General features: G+C 52.1%; 2 protein-coding genes across 2 annotated transcripts; both read left to right on the top strand.

Annotated features, from left to right (window-relative positions):
* The first annotated feature begins 8,380 nt into the window (after positions 1–8,380).
* ARMC5 (armadillo repeat containing 5) lies at positions 8,381–14,366 on the top strand. The gene is made up of 6 exons (XM_032842595.1): positions 8,381–8,960; positions 10,464–10,571; positions 10,668–11,454; positions 11,998–12,503; positions 13,056–13,188; positions 13,276–14,366. Exons 1-6 carry the CDS (start codon positions 8,480–8,482, stop codon positions 14,093–14,095), a joined length of 2,835 nt encoding a protein of 944 aa, XP_032698486.1. The 5' UTR covers positions 8,381–8,479; the 3' UTR covers positions 14,096–14,366.
* Positions 14,367–16,164: 1,798 nt separating this feature from the next.
* On the top strand, positions 16,165–21,193 carry TGFB1I1 (transforming growth factor beta 1 induced transcript 1). Its single transcript, XM_032842641.1, has 11 exons — positions 16,165–16,211; positions 17,505–17,620; positions 17,743–17,795; positions 17,899–18,041; positions 18,196–18,283; positions 18,400–18,514; positions 18,617–18,811; positions 19,763–19,936; positions 20,157–20,238; positions 20,523–20,671; positions 20,909–21,193. The coding sequence occupies exons 1-11, from the start codon at positions 16,199–16,201 to the stop codon at positions 21,173–21,175; spliced, it is 1,395 nt and encodes a 464-aa protein (XP_032698532.1). The 5' UTR covers positions 16,165–16,198; the 3' UTR covers positions 21,176–21,193.
* The last annotated feature ends 377 nt before the right edge of the window (positions 21,194–21,570 follow it).

Raw genomic sequence — 21,570 nt, 5'->3', positions numbered from 1 at the left:
TATGAGGTCCATCTGCTCCAGTGTGTCATTCAAGCTCTTGTTTCTTTATTGATTTTCTGCTTAGATGATCTATCTGTTGCTGAGAGTGGAGTATTAAGGTCTCCTACAATTAACATACTATTATTATCAATATGTCTCTTGATTTTGGTTAACAGTTGGCTTGTAGTTGGCTGCTCCCATGTTGGGGGCATAGATATTTACAATTGTTAGGTCTTCTTGTTGGATAGACCATTTAGAATGACATAATGTCTTTCTTTATCTCTGACTACAGTCTTTAGCTTAAAATCTAGTTTGTCTGATATAAGAATTACTACTCAGCTTTCTTTTGAAGTCAGTTGGCATGAAAGATGGCTCTCCGTCCCTTCACTTTCAGCCTGGATGTATCTTTAGGTTCAAAACGAGTCTCTCGTAGACAGCATATGGATGGGTCCTATCTTTTCATCCAATCTACAACCCTGTGCCATTTCATGGGAGCATTTAGGCCATTCATGTTGAGAATGCTTATTGATAGATATGATTTTATTGTCATCATGTTGCCTGTGAGGCCTTTGTTTGTATAGATTGTCTCTGTACATTTCTGATCTGTATCACTCTTGACATCTTTCCCCTTTTATAGAACTCCCCTAATATTTCTTGCAGGGCCAGCAAGTGGTCACATATTCTTTCAGTTTTTGCTGGTCTTGGAAGCTCTTTATGTCTCCATCCATTCTAAATGACAGCCTTGCCAGGTGAAGTATTCTTGGCTGCATGTTCATCTTATTTAGCACCTTGAATATGTCTTGCCAGCTCTTTCTGGCTTGCCAGGTTTCTGTGGACAGATCTGATGTTATTCTGATGTTCTTCCCTCTGTACATAAGGATTCTCTTCCCCCTAATTGCCCTTAAGATGGTTTCCCTGGTTTTAAGATTTGTGAATTTCACTATAACATGCCTGGGCATTGGTCTGCTCTCCTTGATCTTGGGAAGTGTTCTCTCTGCCTCTAGGACACAAATGCTCATTTCATTTCCCAGATCAGGGAAGTTCTCAGCTAGGATTTGGTCAAATATATCTTCTACTCCTCTCTCTCCGTCCACTCCCTTAGGGATAATTAGGGATAATTCCCACATCGGAATGTTTTGTGGCATCATTTATTTCTCTAATTCTGTTTTCATGGATTCTAAGCTACTTGTTGCAAGCCTTCTCCTGATTCTTCTTTTCTATCAGTTTGTCTTCTAGGTGACTAATTCTTTATTCTGCTCATTTGCCCTAGCTGTTAGAGTATTTAGATTAGATTGGATCTCATTGATAGGATTTTTAAGTTCTGCCAGATCAGCTCTCACTTCTGCCTTTAGAATCTATATTGCCATTAATGGTTTTCTCCAACCTTGCTATTGTCTGCATAACTGTTACCCTGAAGTCTATATCCAACATCTTGCTTGTATCCATATCCATTATTTCTGTGGCAGGGGTCACAGTCTGAATTTTTCCTGTGTTGGGAGTTCCTCCTCTTAGTCATTCTGTTGAGGAGTGGTTGAGGGAATGTACAGAATCCAGATTATTGACCACAACTGAAGCAAGATGCACCCATTTTATAGGGACCTTAGGGTTCTCAGCCTCTTGATCTTTCAGTCTGTCTTCTGGGGGAGGAGCCCGCTGTGCTGGTACCCAGGTAACCCTGTTTGGGCAGAGTTGCTCTGCCCCCTGTGGGCGGGGGATGGGCTCAGTGAAACCTGTTTTTTGGGGGCTTTTGTTCTCTGGAGTCTCTCCCTGGAGCTTTCCATGTATCTTCCAAGAGTCAGAGCAGGGGTGACTGTAACCAAACTTCTATCTCAGAACAGAGAGATCACAGTCTGTTCTTCAGTGAGCCCTGTAGGCCACACTGCCTCTGTTTTGTCTGTCCTGCTCAAAACCTCAGCATCCTACAATGTGTGCCCCACAGCAGTACTCCCAGTCCCCGCTTCCAGGTTCAGGCAAGTCTCTAGCCTTTATGCTTCTAAAACCACCAGCCACCCCCAGTTTGTATGCACACCCCCTCAGCTCCAGGTTTCAGTTTGGGGGCTCCCCTAAAGTCCTTTACCCACCCCTACTGGTCTGCAAGCCTGTGCCCAGTCCCCAGTGCAGGAGACTTTTGCACTCCAGCACAAGAACATATCATACATGGCAGGACATTCTCTTTATCAGTTAGGGAACCTCTAGGAACTTAGGGTCTGTGGTTAGCTCAGAAAGCTTACACTGGTGGAGAGAGGTAGATGAGTTGTGTTGGTGGGACCCGTGGGGTCCAGGAGAGAAGTGTGGGATTCTTTGGTGGCAGGTATCCTGAGCTATGGGTGCTGGAATTCCAATCCTGGCATCTTCCAGCTAACCCTAGGGAGAAACAGGGAGTCCTCTGGGTCAGAACTTTGCTCAGAGATGGTAACAGGAGTGAGGGCTACTTCTCTTTCATGAAGTTTCTCCATCCTTAAGTTCTTCACAGTCATGGCCCAAATGGAGGCTCTGTCACTCCTCACCTTCCTTCCAACTCTGAGCAATTGCAGCACAAGGGCTAAAGCAGGAGGAGAGATGCAGTATGTTCAGGACTTGGAACAACATGTGGGGGGAGGCAGGCTCCATGGGTATTTCCCAGAAATCAGAGATTCTTAAGCCATGAGTTCTATCCCCTAACCTAGGACCTACCTCAGACATTCCCAGAAATCTTCATACCACTAAGATTAAAATCAGACAGAAGGTAAGGTGGAGAGGGGAGTGTCCTACTATGTTAGAGGAGGCTGTCTTATTCCTGGACTTCTTTGCCCCTTCTCCCTCTCCCACCCTCCATGAATAGCTGGGATCAGGAAAATCCCTGAGCCCCCCTCTTTGTATGTTTTAGATCTGGCTAACCACACCCTAACTTGCTTCTGAATGATCCCCTAGTCTTTACCCCTGCCCAAGGATTCACCTGAAGTTAATAGCCCTGGGAACTTCAACCCTGCACCTGGAGTGAATTATTTTCTGGTCCTCCTCCCCACTCTCCTCCCCGAACACCAAACTAGAAATCTAGATTGGGATGTGAAATCTCCTGATTTAAATGTTGGCTCCATTGTGTAAATATGCACGTAGGCGCGCGCGCGCGCGCACACACACACACACACACACACACACACACACACACAGTGCTTAGGCCAGAGACAGCAAATTTCACTGTGTGTTTTGAATTTTACTGTGTGTGTGTGTTTATTTAAACAATTATTCTTGGGGCGCCTGGGTGGCTCAGTGGGTTAAAGCCTCTGCCTTCGGCTCGGGTCATGGTCCCAGGGTCCTGGGATCAAGTCCCACATCAGGCTCTCTGCTCAGCAGGGAGCCTGCTTCCCTCGTCTCTCTGCCTACTTGTGATCTCTGTCTGCCAAATAAATAAATAAAATCTTTTAAAAAATAAATAAATAAACAATTATTCTTCTTGTAGTAAAAACCATTTAAAATAAACACTGATGTATTTTAATTTCTCCATAGATGAGGGATAAATGGATAACAGTCATCATATGAATTTAATGTTTTTTAAAAGATTTATTTACTTTAGAGGGGCTGGGGAGGGGCAGTGGGAAAGTGAAAGAGAAACTCAATCAGACTCCCTGCTGAGTGCAGAGCCCAATGTGGGTCTCCATCTCACAACCCAGAGATCAGACCTGAGTCAAAACCAAGAGTTGTATACTTAACTGACTGTGCCACCCAGACACCCCAACTTTAATCTTTTTAGGATTATAAAAGCAATACACACACTAAAAAAAAAAAATTAAACATTACCTAAAGGAGGAGATAAGAGATTTACTAGCACATAGCAATTTGAGAGGAGACGGAGCCCCGCAATACTTGCCTTAATGTGAGAAATTAGTTTCCAAAGATTTGCAAACAAATCTCCCAGGCCTAACTCTACCATATACCTAATATTAGTATGCAATTACAGATTTTGTAGCACATGTAATAGAACTTTGAAGAAGGAAAGACCCAACACAGGTAAGCAGTATAAACAGGACCCTATCATAACAACTATTTACTGAGTGCCAATTATGCATTTTCTGGGGACTCAGGCCTTCAACTCAGACCCTAGCTTGTGCTCTTTGAAGTGCCATTGATGGGAAACATAGCAAGAATCCTTCCCTTCATCAAGGGAAGTCCCCATGCCCATCCCCATGTTGCTCCCAGCTTGAGGAGACAAGTAGTATTAATCAGATGTTACCTCAGTGAAGCCTCTCAGACTTGGTCCTGGTGAAGTCCTTTCTCCACTGCCAGGATTGTCCATTCCGTGTTGTTAATGGTCCTGAGTCCATCTCTTTCATGACACCAAGCTACCCCAGGACAAGGGCTGCTTGCTCATTTCTATAACTTTATGGAGGAGCTAGCACACAAGCTGGCATGGTGCTTTCCTTGACTGATACTACTAGCGAAAGTGCTCCAGACTTGAAGGATATAGGAGAGCTGGGGTTTAGAGTCACCCCTTTGACCCAGGTACATCATGAATATGATCCTATGGGATCCTCAACACAATGTTGTGAGGTAGCCATCATCATTCCTATATTATACATGAAGAAACTGAAGATCAGAAGAGGTAGACCTGTCCAAGCTCACATAGCTAGGAAGAGATAGAACTGGACATTCTGTTAGAAGCTGAGAGAGGGGTTGCTCCATATTCCTTTCCTTTACTCCTATTATACCTAAGTACAATTCTAGATGCAGCAAACCTGATAAAAGGAAGCAAAATTTGGGGATAGTGTGCTACATGCATGGGGCTAATGGTGGAAGGATGGTTACGCAAGGGTGGGCATTAAGCCTCCTCCAACCTCATAAAGACTAGTCTGGGCTTCTCCCAGGAACACAGGCAGTTATGGGAAGGAAAAAGAAGTCCCTCACATCTTGGACTCTGCTCTGGGAATAGATTATTTAGTGCTTTGGGAAGCCTCCCTCTGGCTTCTATAAGTTTTACCAATAAAAGTGCATTTATTTAGGAAGCTCTCTCCAATGCCCAAGCAAAAGAGCCACATTCAGTTCTCAATGTGAACTTTATGAGATGCACAAGTGAAACTTTACCACCTTTTCTCTGTGGAGGGATCTGACAAAGGATCTGCGGCCCCACACAGAAGGGATTAGAGTAGGGAGAGGGGCGGATGGCAAACCTTGGGCCTTTTGTTACTGCCTAGAAATGTCACAACAGACAGGTCTCCTGGTCCTTTGCTTTGGCTCTGGGCCCACCAGCCCTAGCTTTACTCCATAAAGACTGTCCTTTCACAGGGTCACATACCCCAGAGTTCACATAGCATTCCCAGGTACAAATTCTCTGGTCCTTCTGCCAGAACCCAGCCTTCCTTTTGATCCCCTATGGAGGTTAGGTACCCCCCACAAACTGTGTTCCTCACAGGAGTGCCTGACATCTGGCTCCACTCCTCTGGGAGGAGGCAGTTGTTACTCTTGGAATGATTAATCCCATCATTCCTTAGGCCGGTAAAGGGATCTGGTTAGCAGCTGCCAAAGGTCTCCTACATCTGGAAGCAGCTGGGCCAGTAAAGGATAGCTCCTACCATGCAAAACCCTCCCTCCAGCTGGGGTTCTGTCTCTGGGGCCTCAAAAAACAGGGTTAAGCCTTCTCTTGGGGGAAGGCTCTTTGAAGGCTCTACTGTTCTAATTCTTCCAGCCTGGCTTTCCCTGATTCAGTTCATGAATCAACAGCCCTAGAGGAGCAGGAAGAAGATTTACTTAGAGATGCTCAGGCTCCTTGAGGACTGGACCAAAGTTAGAACTGAAGTTTGGGTTGAAACTGAAGTCAGGGATATTGGCAGGGGCAGCTGCCCTGCTGCATCTATTGGTGCTGGCCCAGGTTGGAGCTGCTGGTAAATGCCACTGTGGGCCAGCTGGTGGATGAGCAGGTGGGAACTCCGGGTGAAGCTCTTGCCACACTCACTGCAAGTGTAAGGCTTATGGCTTGTGTGAGTATGTTGGTGCTGAAGCAGATCTGAACTGTTTACAAAACTCTTGCTGCAACTGGAGCATTTATAGGGCATCTGGCCTGTGTGCGAGCTCTGGTGTTTAAGGAGCATGGAGCTGTGGTAGAAGCTTTTGCCACATTCTGAGCAGGCATAGGGGTGTTCACCCAAGTGGATGCACTGGTGCTCAATGATTTGGGTGTGCTCTCCAAAACCACAACAATGCTTAGTCATTTATGAGTATTCTGGTGCCATAGGCAGTATGAGCTATTGGTGAACTTCTTGCCACATTCACTGCAATTACAAGGAGTCTCCCCAGTGTGTGAATGCTGGTACTTGAGCATATAAAAGCTGTGCCCAAAGCTGGCACCACACCAGGCACAGCAGTAAGGGCTGCACATCCCTGTGTGAGTGCTGGACCTACAAAAAATTAGAGCTAAGACTGAAACTCTTACTACAGTCCCCATAGCAGTAGGGCTTCTTGCCCCTGTGTGTGAGCTGGAGCTGGATTAGAATGGACCTAATGCTGAAAGTCTTATCACACTCAGCAGATATGGGGCTATTCACTGCTGTGCTTTGTTGGTGTTTACCCAGGTTGAAGCTGCAGCCAAAAGCCTCCCTGTACTCCAGGAGCTTATGGAACTTGTAGGGCTGGAGGCCTGAGTGGGAAGCCACGGTGTTGCACAGGGTTGGAGCTGAGGCTGAAGAAACGGCCAGACTCAGGGCAGAGGTATAGTCTCCGACCAGTGTGTACCTGGTAGCGCTTAACTAGATCTGAGCCACTTTGGAAACTTTTGTCACACTCCGAACAACTGTAGGGATTCTTACCTGCGTGGCTGCTTTTGATGTGTAGGAGAGAAGGTTAGGGTTCAAAGCTGATGGCCAAGAAAGAATTCTTGAAACATGTCTGGTGCAAAAAGTTAGTTTTATTTAAAGCACAGGGACATGACCTGTGAGCAGAAAGAGCTGCCATGGGGTCATGAGGAGTGGCCCATTATATACTTGCAAGTTGGGAGAGGGTTAGGGCTAGTGTGAGCCTCCCAGGTATTTTGGAAACAAGGATTCCAGGATCCTGAGGGGGCTAGCTATTACTAGGAAAGATCATTACTGTTTAGTAGAAACTTAGACATGAGGCCCTTCAGATGTGTATCAGTGGGTCATATGCTTGGGGGATGATTGCTAACATGTATCCCAAGGGACAGAGCTAAAGGAAGTTTCTAAAGGAATTTTTATATGTTAAAATAGATTTACAGGATCCTGAGCAAGGGGGGGGGGGTGTAGAGCTAGGATTGTCTTTTGCCCTTAGCAAAGTATTAACACTGAGGCAGTTGAGTCCCTAGAGGAATGTTTGCCTCTTTCAAGGACTTGTCAGTGGGCTGTAGGTATTAAGAAAGTTTAACAATTTCTCTTCCGCTTGTTTCCCACATCACTTTTGTGGTGAAAGAGGTCAGGAAGTAGGCTACGGTCAGTCCACTTCCCAGCACTCCAACGCTTTGGGGAATGCAAGACAGTTGGTCCTGTTAAAGGCTTCCTCCCTGGGCCAGAGCCTGACCTACATCGGTATTTCCAGATAAGCAGTATTTCCCAGGTTGGCTGTCGCATGCACACGGTGGGCGGCGGGGTGCGCTCTTGTGGAACTCCGCTAACGAGGGCGCGGAGCTCTGGACTCCCCAGGATACTGATGTCCCAATTCCCCTATAACTCCGCACCCTCTGGGCTCTCCCTTGCCACTTCTGGCGACGTGTACTATAGCGCAGTGAAGAAAGATCTGTTTCCTAGAAACCAGCCACTCAGTTCAAAAGTTGAGGGTCACCGGGAGACATTCCCCACCTGAGGTGGGGTGGGGTGGGGACCTAATCCAGCACCGGAACCGGAAATGCCCATTAGCCTGTGCCGCTCTAGGAAGTGGCAGCGACGGTCTCGGTAGGTTTAACCCTCTCATTCACCTAACTGAGCAAGAGCTTCCCATCTGCCGCCGCTGTCAGGAGCTTCATACTTTGGGCCTGGCTTCCGAGTCTGAGCCCGTCAGTGCGGATTTCGGTGGCCGGGCCATCACTGTGGGGCAGGGAAGCGAGCTGGAAGGAAAAGGCGGTCGCTGTTGTGAACACGCCGGGTGGTGGTGGGGGGGGGGGTGGTTGGAGTAGCCATGCCACCTGGAGCAGCACAGTACTGAGTCTCCATGTCGGATGTCTGGGTTCTCCAAAGGAACCAGCCCACTGGTTCCTTTGGAGCCAGGGCTCAGGGAGCCCCCTGAATTTCTCCTCTGTCCTAAAGCAGGCGTGCTAAGCAAGGCGCCGACCACTTATCCCAGCGTGCACCACATGAGCCTCTTGGGTTCATTCAGCGATTAGATAACGATTACTCTCTACGTGCCTTCCGCGACTGTCTAGAGTACCGGGATCGAGAACTACAACTTCCAACTTGCAAAATAACTGCGGTGGCGCTACTTAAAAAGCGTCAGAGAGGAGGTGCCTGGCCACGCCCCTCTCCTCCAGTTCCGCTCCTTTGGAGGAGCGGCGAGGAGGGGGGCGGAGCCTTAGGCTTGAGCCAAGATGGCGGCTGCGAAACAGACCCTCACGGACTCGCTCTCGTTCTGCCTCGCGCAGCTCACGGCGGCGGCCGGGGAGGGTCTAGGTGGGGGAAAGGACACAGCTACCAACGAGACACCCTTGGGCCGTGCGCTCTTAGCCCTCCGCACGCGCCACGTCAAGGCTGCAGGGGGAATCGAGCGCTTCCGGGCGCGCGGCGGGCTCCGCCCCCTTCTCGCTCTGCTACGGCGAGCGGCTGCAGCGGGTCCCGCCCAGTCCCAGGCTGGCCCCGGCTCCGCCCCCTCGTCCGTCGAGTCAGCGACTTCTAATGGCTCCGCCCCCTCGCTGGGCCCTGCCCCCTCCGCTGCGGCGGCGTCGTCGGCGCCCTCGCCACCAACGCGCCTGCGCAAGACTCTGGACTTGGCGCTCAGCATCCTAGCCAACTGCTGTACGGAAGGGGCGTGCCGGGCTGAAGTGCGCAGACTCGGAGGCATTCTCCCTTTGGGTAAGTGCTCCGCCCTCATTTCCTAGAAGGATTCCACGCATTGCAACTTCTTTCTCTGGGATTGGGCGGAGTTTTGAGTTCTTTGTGTTGTTGCTGGAAAGAATGTACTTTCTGACCGGGCGACACCCTTACCTCTCAAACCCTCAAGCCTTCTTTATAGATTACGCCTGAACCTGACCAGATCAGATAATTACAGCCATGACCTGGGTATTGATTGCTTCCTCGAATCTGGGCCAGTGGAGACCAGGGGGTTATGTGTGGACTTCTAGGTGATTTATGAGGTTTATAGCAGACACTTAATGCCTAATAGGTGGCCCTGTAGAGGGCTACCATTTCACGAACTTGGGCCGGAAAGTGTCATGTTTCTCTGCAGTGAGAAAGAACTCATTGTAAAATGGAATAATAGCTACCTCACAAAATTGAAGTAGGGAGAAAATGAAATAGACAATGCAGGCATTCTAAGAATAGACTGGGTACTTTGAGTTATTAAAAACTAGTACAATAAGAACAAATCCTAACGAAAGATAACAAGTGGGGCCCCTGGGTGGTTCAGTCGGCCGGCCTTCCGCTCAGGTCATGATCCAAGTCCTGGGGTCGAGTCCCGCATCGGCTTTCTGCTCAGCAGGGTGTTTGCTACTCCCTCTGTCTGCTGCTTCCCCTGCTTGTGCTCGCCCTCTCTCTCTCTCTCTCTCTCTCTCAAATAAATAAAATCTTAAAAAAAAAAAAAAATAGGCTTTTCTGTTTACCAGCTAAGTTGGCGCCTCCTAGTGGCAATGTTGGGAACACAGTTTACACTCTGCTGACGAAATCTTAAATTTTTTGATAAAATGAAACTTTAACATATTTTATACTGGCCTAAAGTGCATTTGGGCCATAACAAGAGGCCTGGCACATTAATAAGTCCTCAGTAAATTACTGGTTTGTTATTAGCATATGATGCACATCATCAGTCGCTGTTCAACATTTTAAATATCTCCTGAGTCCATCTGCATTCATCCTTCTCCCATCATGTGCTCAAGGACTGGTGCCCATATTATGGGCTGTGCTGGTAGCTGACTTGGTTTAGGCCACTCTCCTTTCTCACCTTAACAATTGGGACAGCCTCCTTGCTGCTTCCCTTGCCTTATTCTTTCTCTATAATCCGTTCTCCTCAATCTGGTTACCAGATTGCATCACAGCACTACTATTCTTAAAATCCTGTGTGGTTCCCAGTGCCCTCATATTCAAGTCCTGCCTGATCCCTTGGCCTGGTATTTGAGGCCCAGCACAGACAATGGATCTCAATTGTGGGCCTTTGCAAAGGCTGTTTCCAAATCTGAAATGCCCTGTAACATCCCCATCCACCGTCTTCCTAACAAGTATCGACACATTTAACCTTTCAGACCTATTAAGTATTAGCTTCTTCCAGAGGCCCTCCCTGACCATCTCAGGTCACATTCTTGAGGTCATTAATGAGAGGGACAAGAAGAGGTAGGACCCTCAAGAGGCCAAATTCTCTTGCAGTGACTATTCTTCAATGTGTGAAGACAGACAGCATCCAGAACCGAACAGCCCGGGCTCTGGGGAACTTAGCCATGGAACCTGAGAGCTGTGGGGACATCCATTCTGCTGGTGAGAAGGCTATGAGTGTGGCGTTAGCTAGGGCTTGGGGTGGCAGAGGGGCTTGGTTATCTCCTTGCTTACTCTGTCATCCTCTTCCCTCTCCAGGTGCTGTTCCTCTGCTCGTTGAGAGCCTGACAGCCTGCCAGGACTCACAATGCCTGCAGAGTGTGGTGCGTGCCCTCCGCAACCTGGCGGATTCACCCCAGCACCGCCTGGCTCTGGCACAGCAGGGAGCAGTACGCCCTCTGGCTGAACTTCTGGCCGCTGCCCCGGACCCTGCGCTGACCTTGGCCTTAGTCCGTGCACTCTTGGAGCTGAGTCGAAGTTGCTCTCGGGCCTGTGCTGAGCAGCTAAGTCTGGGTGGGGGGCTAGGACCACTGGTCAGTTTGGCCTCCCACCCCAAAAAGGCAGTACGAGAGGCAACTATCCTGATCCTTGCCAACCTGTGTGCCCAAGGCCTTGTACGGCCTGCACTGGGTAATGCTGGTGGTGTGGAGGTACTACTGGGTGAGCTCCGGCGGCGCAGGGGACCTAATGGAGCTGGTCCAGCCTCCCAGCAGCCCCTGGTGCGGGCTGTGTGCCTGCTGTGCCGGGAGGCCATCAACCGGGCCCGGCTGCGGGATGCAGGTGGTTTGGAGCTATTGATGGGTCTGCTACGGGACCCTCGTGCCAGTGCCTGGCACCCTCGTGTCGTGGCTGCCCTTGTGGGCTTCCTGTATGATACTGGAGCCCTGGGTAGGCTACAAGCTCTGGGACTTGTACCGCTCTTGGCTGGGCAGCTGTGTGGCGATGCTGGTGATGAGGAAGAAGAGGGAAGAGAAGCTGCTTCTTGGGACTTCCCTGAGGAGCGGACCCCTGAGCGGGCAGAGGCTGGAAGCTTCCGAAGCCTAAGGCGAGTCTCCACCTGATTGCTGAGGATGGAGGGCTCTGGCTCTCTTCACTACCCTCATCCCCCACTCTGTCTCAGTAGGACTCTTATTGACTCATTCTCCCTGGACAAGACCACTTTCTAGTCACTCAGTAGGACTCTTATTGACTCATTCTCCCTGGATAAGACCACCGGGTCTACCTTTGGCCTTGGCTCTACCCCGGCACTTCTGAACTTTGGAACCCAGACAGGTTCACTGGGCCTTTTTTATTTTGTTTTCTGTTTGCCCCTAGCTAGAATATAAATTCTAGGAGGATGGGGACTTTAGTTCTGTTCATTGTTTGTGCCCAGTACCTAATACTGGGCTTGGCACATAATTGGCACATAGGCATCAGTAATTGCTAAATGAGTTGGGTGGTTTTTTGCCCCCATTTCTCTTTCTTTCCTATCTCCCCTTGGCCCCACTTCTTCTTCCTGGTTTCAGGCACCTGTTTTTGCATGACAGCTCTTTTGTCCTTGCTCCATTACCTTGGCTCTGCGTTCAGTGTCTCCTTTCTCCCTCTGCAGGTCGTGGCTGATCTCTGAGGGCTATGCCGCAGGCCCGGGAGACATCTCTCCTGACTGGTCCCCTGAGCGATGTCCCCCGCCTCCACCACCCCCAGAGCCAGCTGAGCCAACCAGCCCCACCCTGGGTCCAACCTCACTGCGGACGCCTCGCACAACACGCACACCAGGGCGGAGCCCTGCAGCCACCTCTGAGGAGCCTTGGGGCCGTGAGGGGCCAGCGCTGCTGCTACTGTCACGATTTTCCCAGGCTCCCGACCCAAGTGGGGCATTGGTGACCGGCCCAGCACTGTGTGGCCTGCTGGCCTATGTGACAGGCTCGCCAGGCCCACCGAGCCCACGTGCACTGCGCATCCTGGCGCGCCTTACCTGCAACCCTGCCTGTCTCGAGGCCTTCGTGCGCAGCTATGGTGCTGCACTGCTGCGTGCCTGGCTTGTGTTAGGCGTTGCCCCAGATGACTGGCCCACACTGCGTGCCCGGCCGGCTCGACGCCAGCACCGGGAGCTGGGTGTGTCTCCCATAAGAGGTCCCATCCCCCTCTAGTTCTGGACTGAGAACCTCACCTTGCTACTCATGGCTCTCACTGCCTTCTCCAGCCTACCATCAACTTCAGTCACCACATGGGAGGAGGAGAGGGACTCCCAGGATGCAAAGTTCTGCCCCATCCTCTGCCCCAGTCTTGGGGCCCAGATACCCCAACACCAGGTGTAGCCCCAACAATTTAGAATTGTGCTTGTCTGTATTTCTTTACCTAATCTGCTCTTGGTTCTGCATTGTCCTGATTGCCTTCCCACTGGGCATACTGATTTGAAAACCCACAGCTGAGGCCCCATGTCCTCCCAGGCCTCCCACTACCAGCACTGCAAGGGAGTGCCCTATCTTCTGTGTTCCGACTGCACTTCCTGACCATCACACTTTGTTCTTGTCCTTGACCTCTATTTCCTAGCATCTGGACCCTTTCCCTCCAGGGCCTGCAGTCATCCCCTCTTCCGTTCCCTAAGGTTTTTGCCAGAGTTGGGACATCAACTCCCAAGCTGATCTGCTCTGTTCATCTCCTCAGGTGAGATGTTGCTGCAGAACTTGACCGTGCAGGCTGAATCACCCTTTGGAGTGGGTGCCCTCACTCACCTGCTGCTCTCTGGAAGCCCTGAGGATCGTGTGGCCTGTGCACTCACCCTGCCCTTCATCTGTCGGTGAGGAGGATGTGGGTGTCTCATAGGGGTCAGGGGAGCAAAGTTACTATTCTGCAGTGTCACCCTTTTTCACCTTTCTTCCCAAAGGAAACCCTCTCTGTGGCGCCGGCTACTTTTGGACCAGGGTGGCCTCCGGCTCCTCCTCTCGGCACTAACTCGGCCAGCTCCACATCCACTGTTCCTCTTCTTTGCTGCAGACTCCCTTTCCTGCCTCCAAGGCCTGGTGTCTCCCACTGTGACTCCAGCCCTTCCATCTCCAATCCCCCTGGACCTAGATTCCCCATCCCCTTGCCTCTATGAACCTCTGCTGGGCCCAGCCCCCATCCTAGCCCCTGACCTGCACTTCCTACTGGACTCAGGCCTACGGCTCCCTGCCCAGCGAGCTGCCTCAGCTACTGCCTCACCTTTCTTCCGGGCTCTGCTAGCTGGCAGCTTTGCCGAAGCCCAGATGGACCTGGTGCCACTTCGAGGCCTGTCACCCAGTGCAGCCCGGCCTATCCTGCATCACTTGCATGGTTGCCGGGGCTGTGGGGCTGCCCTGGGGCCAATTCCCCCACCAGGCCAGCCCCTGCTGGGCTCAGAGGCTGAGGAGGCACTGGAGGCTGCTGGCCGTTTCTTGCTGCCTGGGCTGGAGGAGGAGCTGGAAGAGGCTGTGGGCCATATCCACCTTGGACCCCATGGTGGCCCAGAGTCCGTGGGTGAGGTATTCCGCTTGGGCCGGCCCCGGTTGGTTGCCCATTGTGCCCGCTGGACCCTGGGGCCAGGGCAGTGCCCGCGGAAGCGGGCCTTGGCCTTAGTGGGGCTTGTGGAGGCAGCAGGAGAGGAGGCAGGGCCCCTGACTGAGGCTTTACTGGCTGTGGTGATGGGGGTTGAAATGGGGGACAAGGGTTCCAGCTTAGACTGTTGATGTCCCCTGGGAGGGGATCCAAGGATGAGTTGGCTGTGGAGGAGGACTCCTTCAGAGCAGCATGAGAGGAGGCCGAGCAGAAGTTACCATCAAGGATTGATGAGAGAATGGAACTATACCCCAGGACAGCGGTCTGAAGAAGCAGGAGTGAGAAGCCAAGGCCACAGTTGGAGTATGAAGCCCACAGAAGGAGAACAGCCCAGGGCCTCAGGCACCTGGCCAGGCCCAGCCTTCCAGAGTTAAGATTAAAAACTTTGGAGTTGGATACTCATATTGTGTGGTGTCTCTGCTTACTTTCCTGTGGGACTCCCCCTACCCGCCCCCCCCATCCACCAGGATCTTGTTCAGGTTGCTGTATCTCAATACAGGCCACCCCTGGCATGTAGAAGTTTAATAAGTAAGTTCCCGGAGTCCTGGGATAGAATAGAGTATGTGGGGGGAGGCCTGCTTCCTGCTCACGCAACTTCATTACTCAGACAAATACCCACCTAGACACACAGACTCTGGTCAGGGATGAAGGGGCTGGGCTGAGGGAATGCAGTAAGTGTGGGAATGTATGTCCAAGGCCTTGGCATTACTGTTAACTGAGTGTCTTTCACCCATCTTGAGCCTTCAGAGTCTGGGTCTGTTTTCATCTCTTAGGCCAAGTAGCCTTCTGCTATTGGCCTAAGGGAAGACCTACTGTGTTCCTGGAGTCCCTAAGGCAGGTCCTGTCTTAATTTCACTCAGAGAGAGACAGAGCCCTGGGTGTATCTGACAGGCAAGGGAAGGGCTTATGCTGTGCTTTGGTCTCTCAGGGCAGGGTCTATCTATCACCTGGATTCCAGATCACTAACCACTCCGGTGCAGCCTGACTGAGGAGTGTGCCTGAACTGGGCTGCCTGTTAGCTTCTGGGGAGCTAAGGTTGACTCTTGCTGTCTCTGTGCTTCTGTGTCCAGCTCTCTGTCCTCAGGCTGTGCATTAGAATTACCCAGAGAGCTTTTTAAAAATGTTGATGTCTAGGCACTTCCTCAATGAATTGAATTGAGGGGAGGATGCCCTGGGCATCAGTATTTTTAAGAAGCTTCCCAGGTCGGTTTAATCTGCTGCTGGCCTGAGGGCCACAGTCCAGTACTCGTGTGGATTGAGACCCACAGTCCAGTGGCTGCAACATTATTGTGTCTGTCCATACATCTCTAAGTGTTCATTTCCACTTTGACTTCTCAGGGTCCCAGGCCAGGGAAAGTTCCTTTGTGACTGGAGTCTGTGTCTTGAGTGTCTGTGTTCACCAGTATCTCGGGAAAGGGCTCTTTTGGAACAGGTCTGGGTTACCTCAGTGTCAGGGAAGGAAGGGCTTTGTCTTGAAGGCTGGCTGTGGTCTGGCTGCCTGGGCATGTTTCCCCTGAGTCTTCATGGGGTTTGGGCCTGAGTTCAGTTTACCCATGTCTATATGTCTGTTTCCAAGTCTGAAAGAGAAGGTCCTGGCTTAGAGCGTGCGACGGTTCCTTGTGTCTATCTGTCTCTATTTCTGAGCGATTTGTTTCGGTATATGTGCCCTTTGGGATCTCTGTTCATGTTACTGTTAGCGTCTCTAACGAAAGGTCTCTGAACCTGTTGCCTGAACCTTAGAACCATCACTCCTGTCCTCAACCCAAAAATTCTGTCTGGAGCAAGTCTCTCAAGAATGGCCTGAGTGGACAGGACTCTATATAGGACTCAGGTTGCTAGCTTTGGGACGCGTTTGCTTGGGGTCTTCAGTTTGTGTCTTAGAGTCTCACTGAACAGAGGATTCCGAGCTTGGTCTGGGAGAGCCACTTCTCTGACTTTGGCTCTGGCCGCCCCAGCTCCCAGCAGCTGAGGCCAAGGCTGGGGTGTGGCTGCCTCCGCGGCAGACAAGCGGGCTGGGCCTGGGTGGGCCGTGGACCTCCCTCCCTTACACGCCCCCATCCCGAGTTCTCCCGTTCTTTGCACCCCCGCCCCCCCCAAGCCCCATCCTAGCGGGTCCCGGCTTCCTTACATGGTCACGGCCGGGCCTCCAACTCCCGGACGTCCCCCCCGCCCCCCGCCCCCACCGGACACAGCCCCCGCCCTGCTCGCCCCGCGCGGTGAGCCCGCGCCCCGCCATGGAGGACCTGGGTGAGTGGGGCTCGGATCCCCTTGTCCCCAGCTCCTCACCGCCATCCGGACCCGCTTCCCCATGCTGGAAACCCCTCGCACTCCCCGCATCTTCCCATCCCCGCCTCCTGTCTTCTTGATTCTGGTCTCTGCCTGCGCCTCCTTTCCGACTCCACGTCCCCCTTCCTGCCTCTCCCTTCCTGCCTTTTCCTAGACTGGCCGCTCCCTCCCTTCTTCCCTCGCTCAGCTCCTCCATCACTAGCTGCCAACGAATGGGCAGGGAGGTGCAGCGCCCACCAGTGGGCACCTGTGCTCAGGGGCGCTGGGAAAGGAGGGGTTAAAGGGGTCTGGGGTCCGGGCACTGGGAAAGTAGACAGGAAGGGAGAATATGACATCACATTCTGGAGAAGAAAACAGATCCATCTCAGGGTTTGGGGAAGAAAAGAATTATGCACCCCTAAATATGGTAGGGGTCGAGTCTTTGGGGGACAGAAAGAAAAGAGATGAGGGCCAAGATGCCAGGGAGAGGTTAAGGGTTCCACTGTGGTACTCAGAGATAAGTAAAGGAGCAGCAGAGAGTTCTAGGTTCTGGGAAGGAAAGGGTATAAAGGATCTATATCTGGGAAAGAGAGTTGGGGGTGGGGGTGTCTTGGGGGAAGAAGGAGGACCCAGGCATCTCCTCCTTCTGGTCTGTTGAAAACGGATGGAAGGCTGTGCTCTCCAGGCTAGAGAAGGGGTTCAGGCACCCTGCGATAGGGGGTGCTGCTCAGCAGGGGTAACCGGCACTGTGGAAAATACGCCAATCAGAAAGCAGGTCCCAGCAGACTGCCAATGAGGAGAATAGGGTGGGAGCCAGTGCCTGGATGCGGGCCAGGGCTGGGCGGGCCTGTTTAGGTGCAGGAGGGGGCAGGAATTAGTGGACAGAAAGAGCATCCAATCAGAAAGTTGGGTTCCAGGCGTACAGCCAGTTGAGCAATTTGGGGTGAAGCCAGATTTGGCTTGAGTAAAGAGTCAATTTTGACTGCATCAGGGAAGATGCAGAGAATAAAAGAATCAGGCAGCTTTTGTGCAGGACTCCCAAGATGAGCCATTTGGGATGTTTTGGCCATAAATATTCCTTGCTGCCCTTCTACTTCTCTGCCTTGGTCTGGCCTGTGTTTTTTCATCTGATTTCTGACCTCTGCTCTTAATACTGGCTTCTGCCCTCCTTAACTACAGCCTACTTGGAACCCTTACCCTCTAATCTCTTAAGGCCCTGTCTCTGTTCTAACCTTAACCTCTCAACTGCTCACCCTGGCGGCCTGTTCCCTGCAGATGCCCTGTTGTCTGACCTGGAGACCACCACCTCACACATGCCAAGGTCAGGGGTTCCAAAAGAGCGGTCCCCAGAGCCTCTCACAGCTCCCCTGCCCTATGGCCACCAACCACAGGTGAGATCAAACACTAAGGATTGGGGTAACACTAGGGCCAAGCTTGGCTAAGGCTAGAGGGATTTTGGCTTGAGTGGGGCAAAGTACAGGCCTATCATCCCACACATGTGTCCTCTCTGTAGACAGGGTCTGGGGAGTCTTCCGGAGCCTCTGGGGACAAGGACCATCTATACAGGTGAGGGGCCTGGGAACTGGGAAGATAGGGAATCCAACTGAGACTCAGGTAAGGAGGCTTGAATTCTCCACCCCTGAACACAGACTCCCACTCTGTTTTGCAGTACGGTTTGCAAGCCTCGGTCCCCAAACCCTGCGGCCCCTACGGCCCCTCCATTCTCCTCTTCCAGCGGTGTCTTGGGCACAGGGCTCTGTGAGCTAGACCGGTTGCTTCAGGAACTTAATGCTACCCAGTTCAACATCACAGGTACCAGGTTACAGAGATAGGCCTTGATGGGATGGGGAAAGGGCAGAGATTGGGTGTATACTCTTCACAGGGTAGCAGCTAAAGGGACACGAGTCTCAACTGGGAGGGGGTAGAGTATAGTTCCATGTCCAGTGCCCTTCTTTCCTCTCTGCAGATGAAATAATGTCTCAGTTCCCATCAAGCAAGGAGACTGCAGGGGAACAGAAGGAGGACCAATGTGAGGACAAGAAAAGGCCCAGCCTGTGAGTTTGACACAGTTGGCAGAGCTGGGAGAGATGTGATGGATACCTGAGTTACTGGAGGGTAGCATTCATTACTCTGGGGGACTCTGAGCTGATACAGACTGTGTTCTTCACAGCCCTCCCAGCCCATCTCCTGTTCTCCCAAAGCCTTCAGCAACCTCTGCCACCCTAGAGTTGGATAGACTGATGGCTTCGCTGTCTGATTTCCGTGTCCAAAACCATGTGAATCAGGTGGGGTGTGGGCCAGTGTGGATTTGTGGCTTCCCAACCCCTTTTAGGACCTTCCATATCTGCTGCTTTGCTGACTCAACTCTCGTGTCCTCTTTGCTGCAGCTTCCAGCGTCTGGGTCAACCCAGCCACCAGTGCCAAGCTCTGTGAATGAGGACTCCCCATCCTCACCAGGGCCGGCCAGCAAGGGCAGCCTAGACACCATGCTGGGGCTGCTGCAGTCTGATCTCAGCCGCCGTGGTGTTCCTACCCAGACCAAGGGTCTCTGTGGCTCCTGCAATAAACCTATTGCTGGGCAAGTAAGTGGGGCCCTGTGAGTAGGAAGGTAGAGACCCATGGACCTATCCTTATGGAGAGCCAGACTTTGTGCTGTTCCCTTTTAATAAATGACTCTGGGAAGTATTACCTGGGTATTATCTGGGTATTACCGTTGTTCATATTTTATAGATGAGGAGACTAAAGCTCTGAGTCACACAGCATGTAGGTGGCAGGATGAGAATTCCGACTCAGTTACCATTTATTGTGGTTCTACTGTGTTTGGGCACTATATTAGCTCCTTTATAAACCTCCATCTCACTTAGTCTTCACAAAAGTCTTACTGGTGCCACCCACCATCTCTCGGGCACCAACAAGGACAGTTTCTCCTCCACTAGCATCTGGTTTGTGAGCTCTTATTCTTGGCTTATGGACTGAGTAGATGTTATTGATGACAACTGTGCCCAGTGGTTGACCTAGATCCTCCTGCTATATTTGGTGCCCTGCTTCCATTCCAAAACTTCCAATCTTAGCAAAGCAGGGTGGCATTATGACCCTTGTGGGCCCTAGGCACGTTCATCTTCATGGGCCCCTTCCTCCATTAAAATTTTTTTTTAATTGTGCTTTATGACTGTGTTGGTGTAAAGATGAATATATTAATATTATACATCAAATCATTTTCTTCTAGCTCATTTTTGTCTTCTGACTTTAAAAGTAATTGCAGCATTTTCATGGGCTCCTAAAATTATTGAGGGCCCTAGGCGCTGTGCTGCTGGAAGCCCTCGGTTGAATCTCTGTCACTTACAGACTGACTCGAACATTAGGTTCTTCAGCCTGACCTCTCAGGGAGGGAGGGGAGAAATGAGCTAAGGAAGTCAAATTGTAAAAAGAGAAAAAGAAAAAGGAAAACTTGAAATGTGCCATGTCAACCGTGGCTCACTGGGCACATAGCAACCCGAGGGCTACTCTGACCCAGGCCTTACCCCCAACTCCAGGTGGTGACAGCGCTGGGCCGGGCTTGGCACCCTGAGCACTTCATTTGCGGTGGCTGTTCCATGGCCCTGGGAGGCAGCAGCTTCTTTGAAAAGGACGGAGCCCCCTTCTGCCCTGAATGCTACTTTGAGCGCTTTTCCCCACGATGTGGCCTCTGCAATCAACCCATCAGACACGTGAGCCCCGCCTTTCCCAGAGCACCCCCACCCATGCCCTGCCCCTTCGCCTCACCCAAGGCTCTTTGGACTCCGCCCACTTTCTCTGACTTCAAGGTCCTTCTTGGGTCTCCAGCACCTCAAACGCCTACTTAAACCCGTTTACATAAGTATCATGATGGGAGAGGGAGGGTAGAAGGGATGGAGGGCCACACTGAGTGTCCCCGTTCATTCTCCACAGAAGATGGTTACTGCCTTGGGCACCCACTGGCACCCGGAGCATTTCTGCTGCGTCAGTTGTGGGGAGCCCTTCGGAGATGAGGGTGAGAGCTTGGCTCCGGTCTCGAAAGATACCCGTCTGCTCAATATCCCGCCTCGCCCACTTTGGTCCAGCCTACTACAACGTTCCAAGTCTTCCGGCCCCACCCTCTCGCCCCCGCGTGTGCCCATTCTGTCCCCTCCCACTCGGCCTCCACCCTAGATCGGATCCCTCCTTCTCTACTGCTCATTCTGACTGCCCCTAATCTGGCCCCACAGTCTCAGATCTCGCAAGTCCTGGGGGCAGCCCGCAGTTTTTTTTTTCTTTCTGCTCGGTTTCCGCCCCTAGGTTTCCATGAGCGAGAGGGCCGCCCCTACTGCCGCCGGGACTTCCTGCAGCTGTTCGCCCCGCGCTGCCAGGGCTGTCAAGGCCCCATTCTGGATAACTACATCTCCGCGCTCAGCGCACTATGGCACCCGGACTGCTTCGTCTGCAGGGTGCGCTGCTGCGCGAGGTTGGGGGGGATGGGGAGAGGAGGGGAGCTGGACCAAAGGGAGCCCAGCTTGGAGCCTGGGGCGGGGCGATTGATTCAGGTATTCAAGGCAAGGTGCCTCACGTCGCGGGTGGGGTTGTGGGCAGTGGGGTTCCCACGTTGGGTTATTAAGCTCCTGAAGCTAATTATTTGGTCTGGGGGTTGGCGGCTGACCTATCCTATCGCTACCGCCCTCCCCCAGGAATGCTTCGCACCTTTCTCCGGAGGTAGCTTTTTCGAGCACGAGGGCCGCCCGCTGTGCGAGAACCATTTCCACGCGCGGCGTGGTTCGTTGTGTGCCACGTGTGGCCTCCCCGTGACCGGCCGTTGCGTGTCAGCCCTGGGCCGTCGCTTCCACCCAGACCACTTCACCTGCACCTTCTGCCTGCGCCCACTCACCAAGGGCTCCTTCCAGGAGCGTGCCGGCAAGCCGTACTGCCAACCCTGCTTCGTCAAGCTCTTCGGCTAACCGCCTGCGGGCCTGCCACCCCACCCTTCCCCCAAAAGACCCCACGGCCTCGGCCAAGCTCTTTGAGCCTGGGGGTCTCTCCCCAGCCCACCCTGGGAAGCCCCACCCACTGGAGAGACCCGCCCCTGAGGTACTCTATTCTATACTCTTCAGTTCTCTATAGTCAAATTCAGAAAAGGGCCCGCCAATTTCAAGACCACGTACGTGGGTCCTGCACTGCAAAGCAACCTACCTGAGGTCTTCACTTTATCCCCACCCTTGATGGAGCCCCCTGACTGGAGGTGGACCCTTGCAAGTCCCACTAATGAGAGGACAGGCCAGGACATACCTGCTCCCCGCACCCTCACTGTTCTGTGCACTTTTTTTTCTACCTACATAAAAACACATGCCACATG

The sequence above is a fragment of the Lontra canadensis genome, unplaced genomic scaffold (genome assembly GCF_010015895.1).
Source record: "Lontra canadensis isolate GAN:19392208 unplaced genomic scaffold, GSC_riverotter_1.0 scaffold132, whole genome shotgun sequence".
NCBI lineage: Eukaryota > Metazoa > Chordata > Mammalia > Carnivora > Mustelidae > Lontra > Lontra canadensis.
This window is presented reverse-complemented; position numbering and strand designations above follow the sequence as displayed.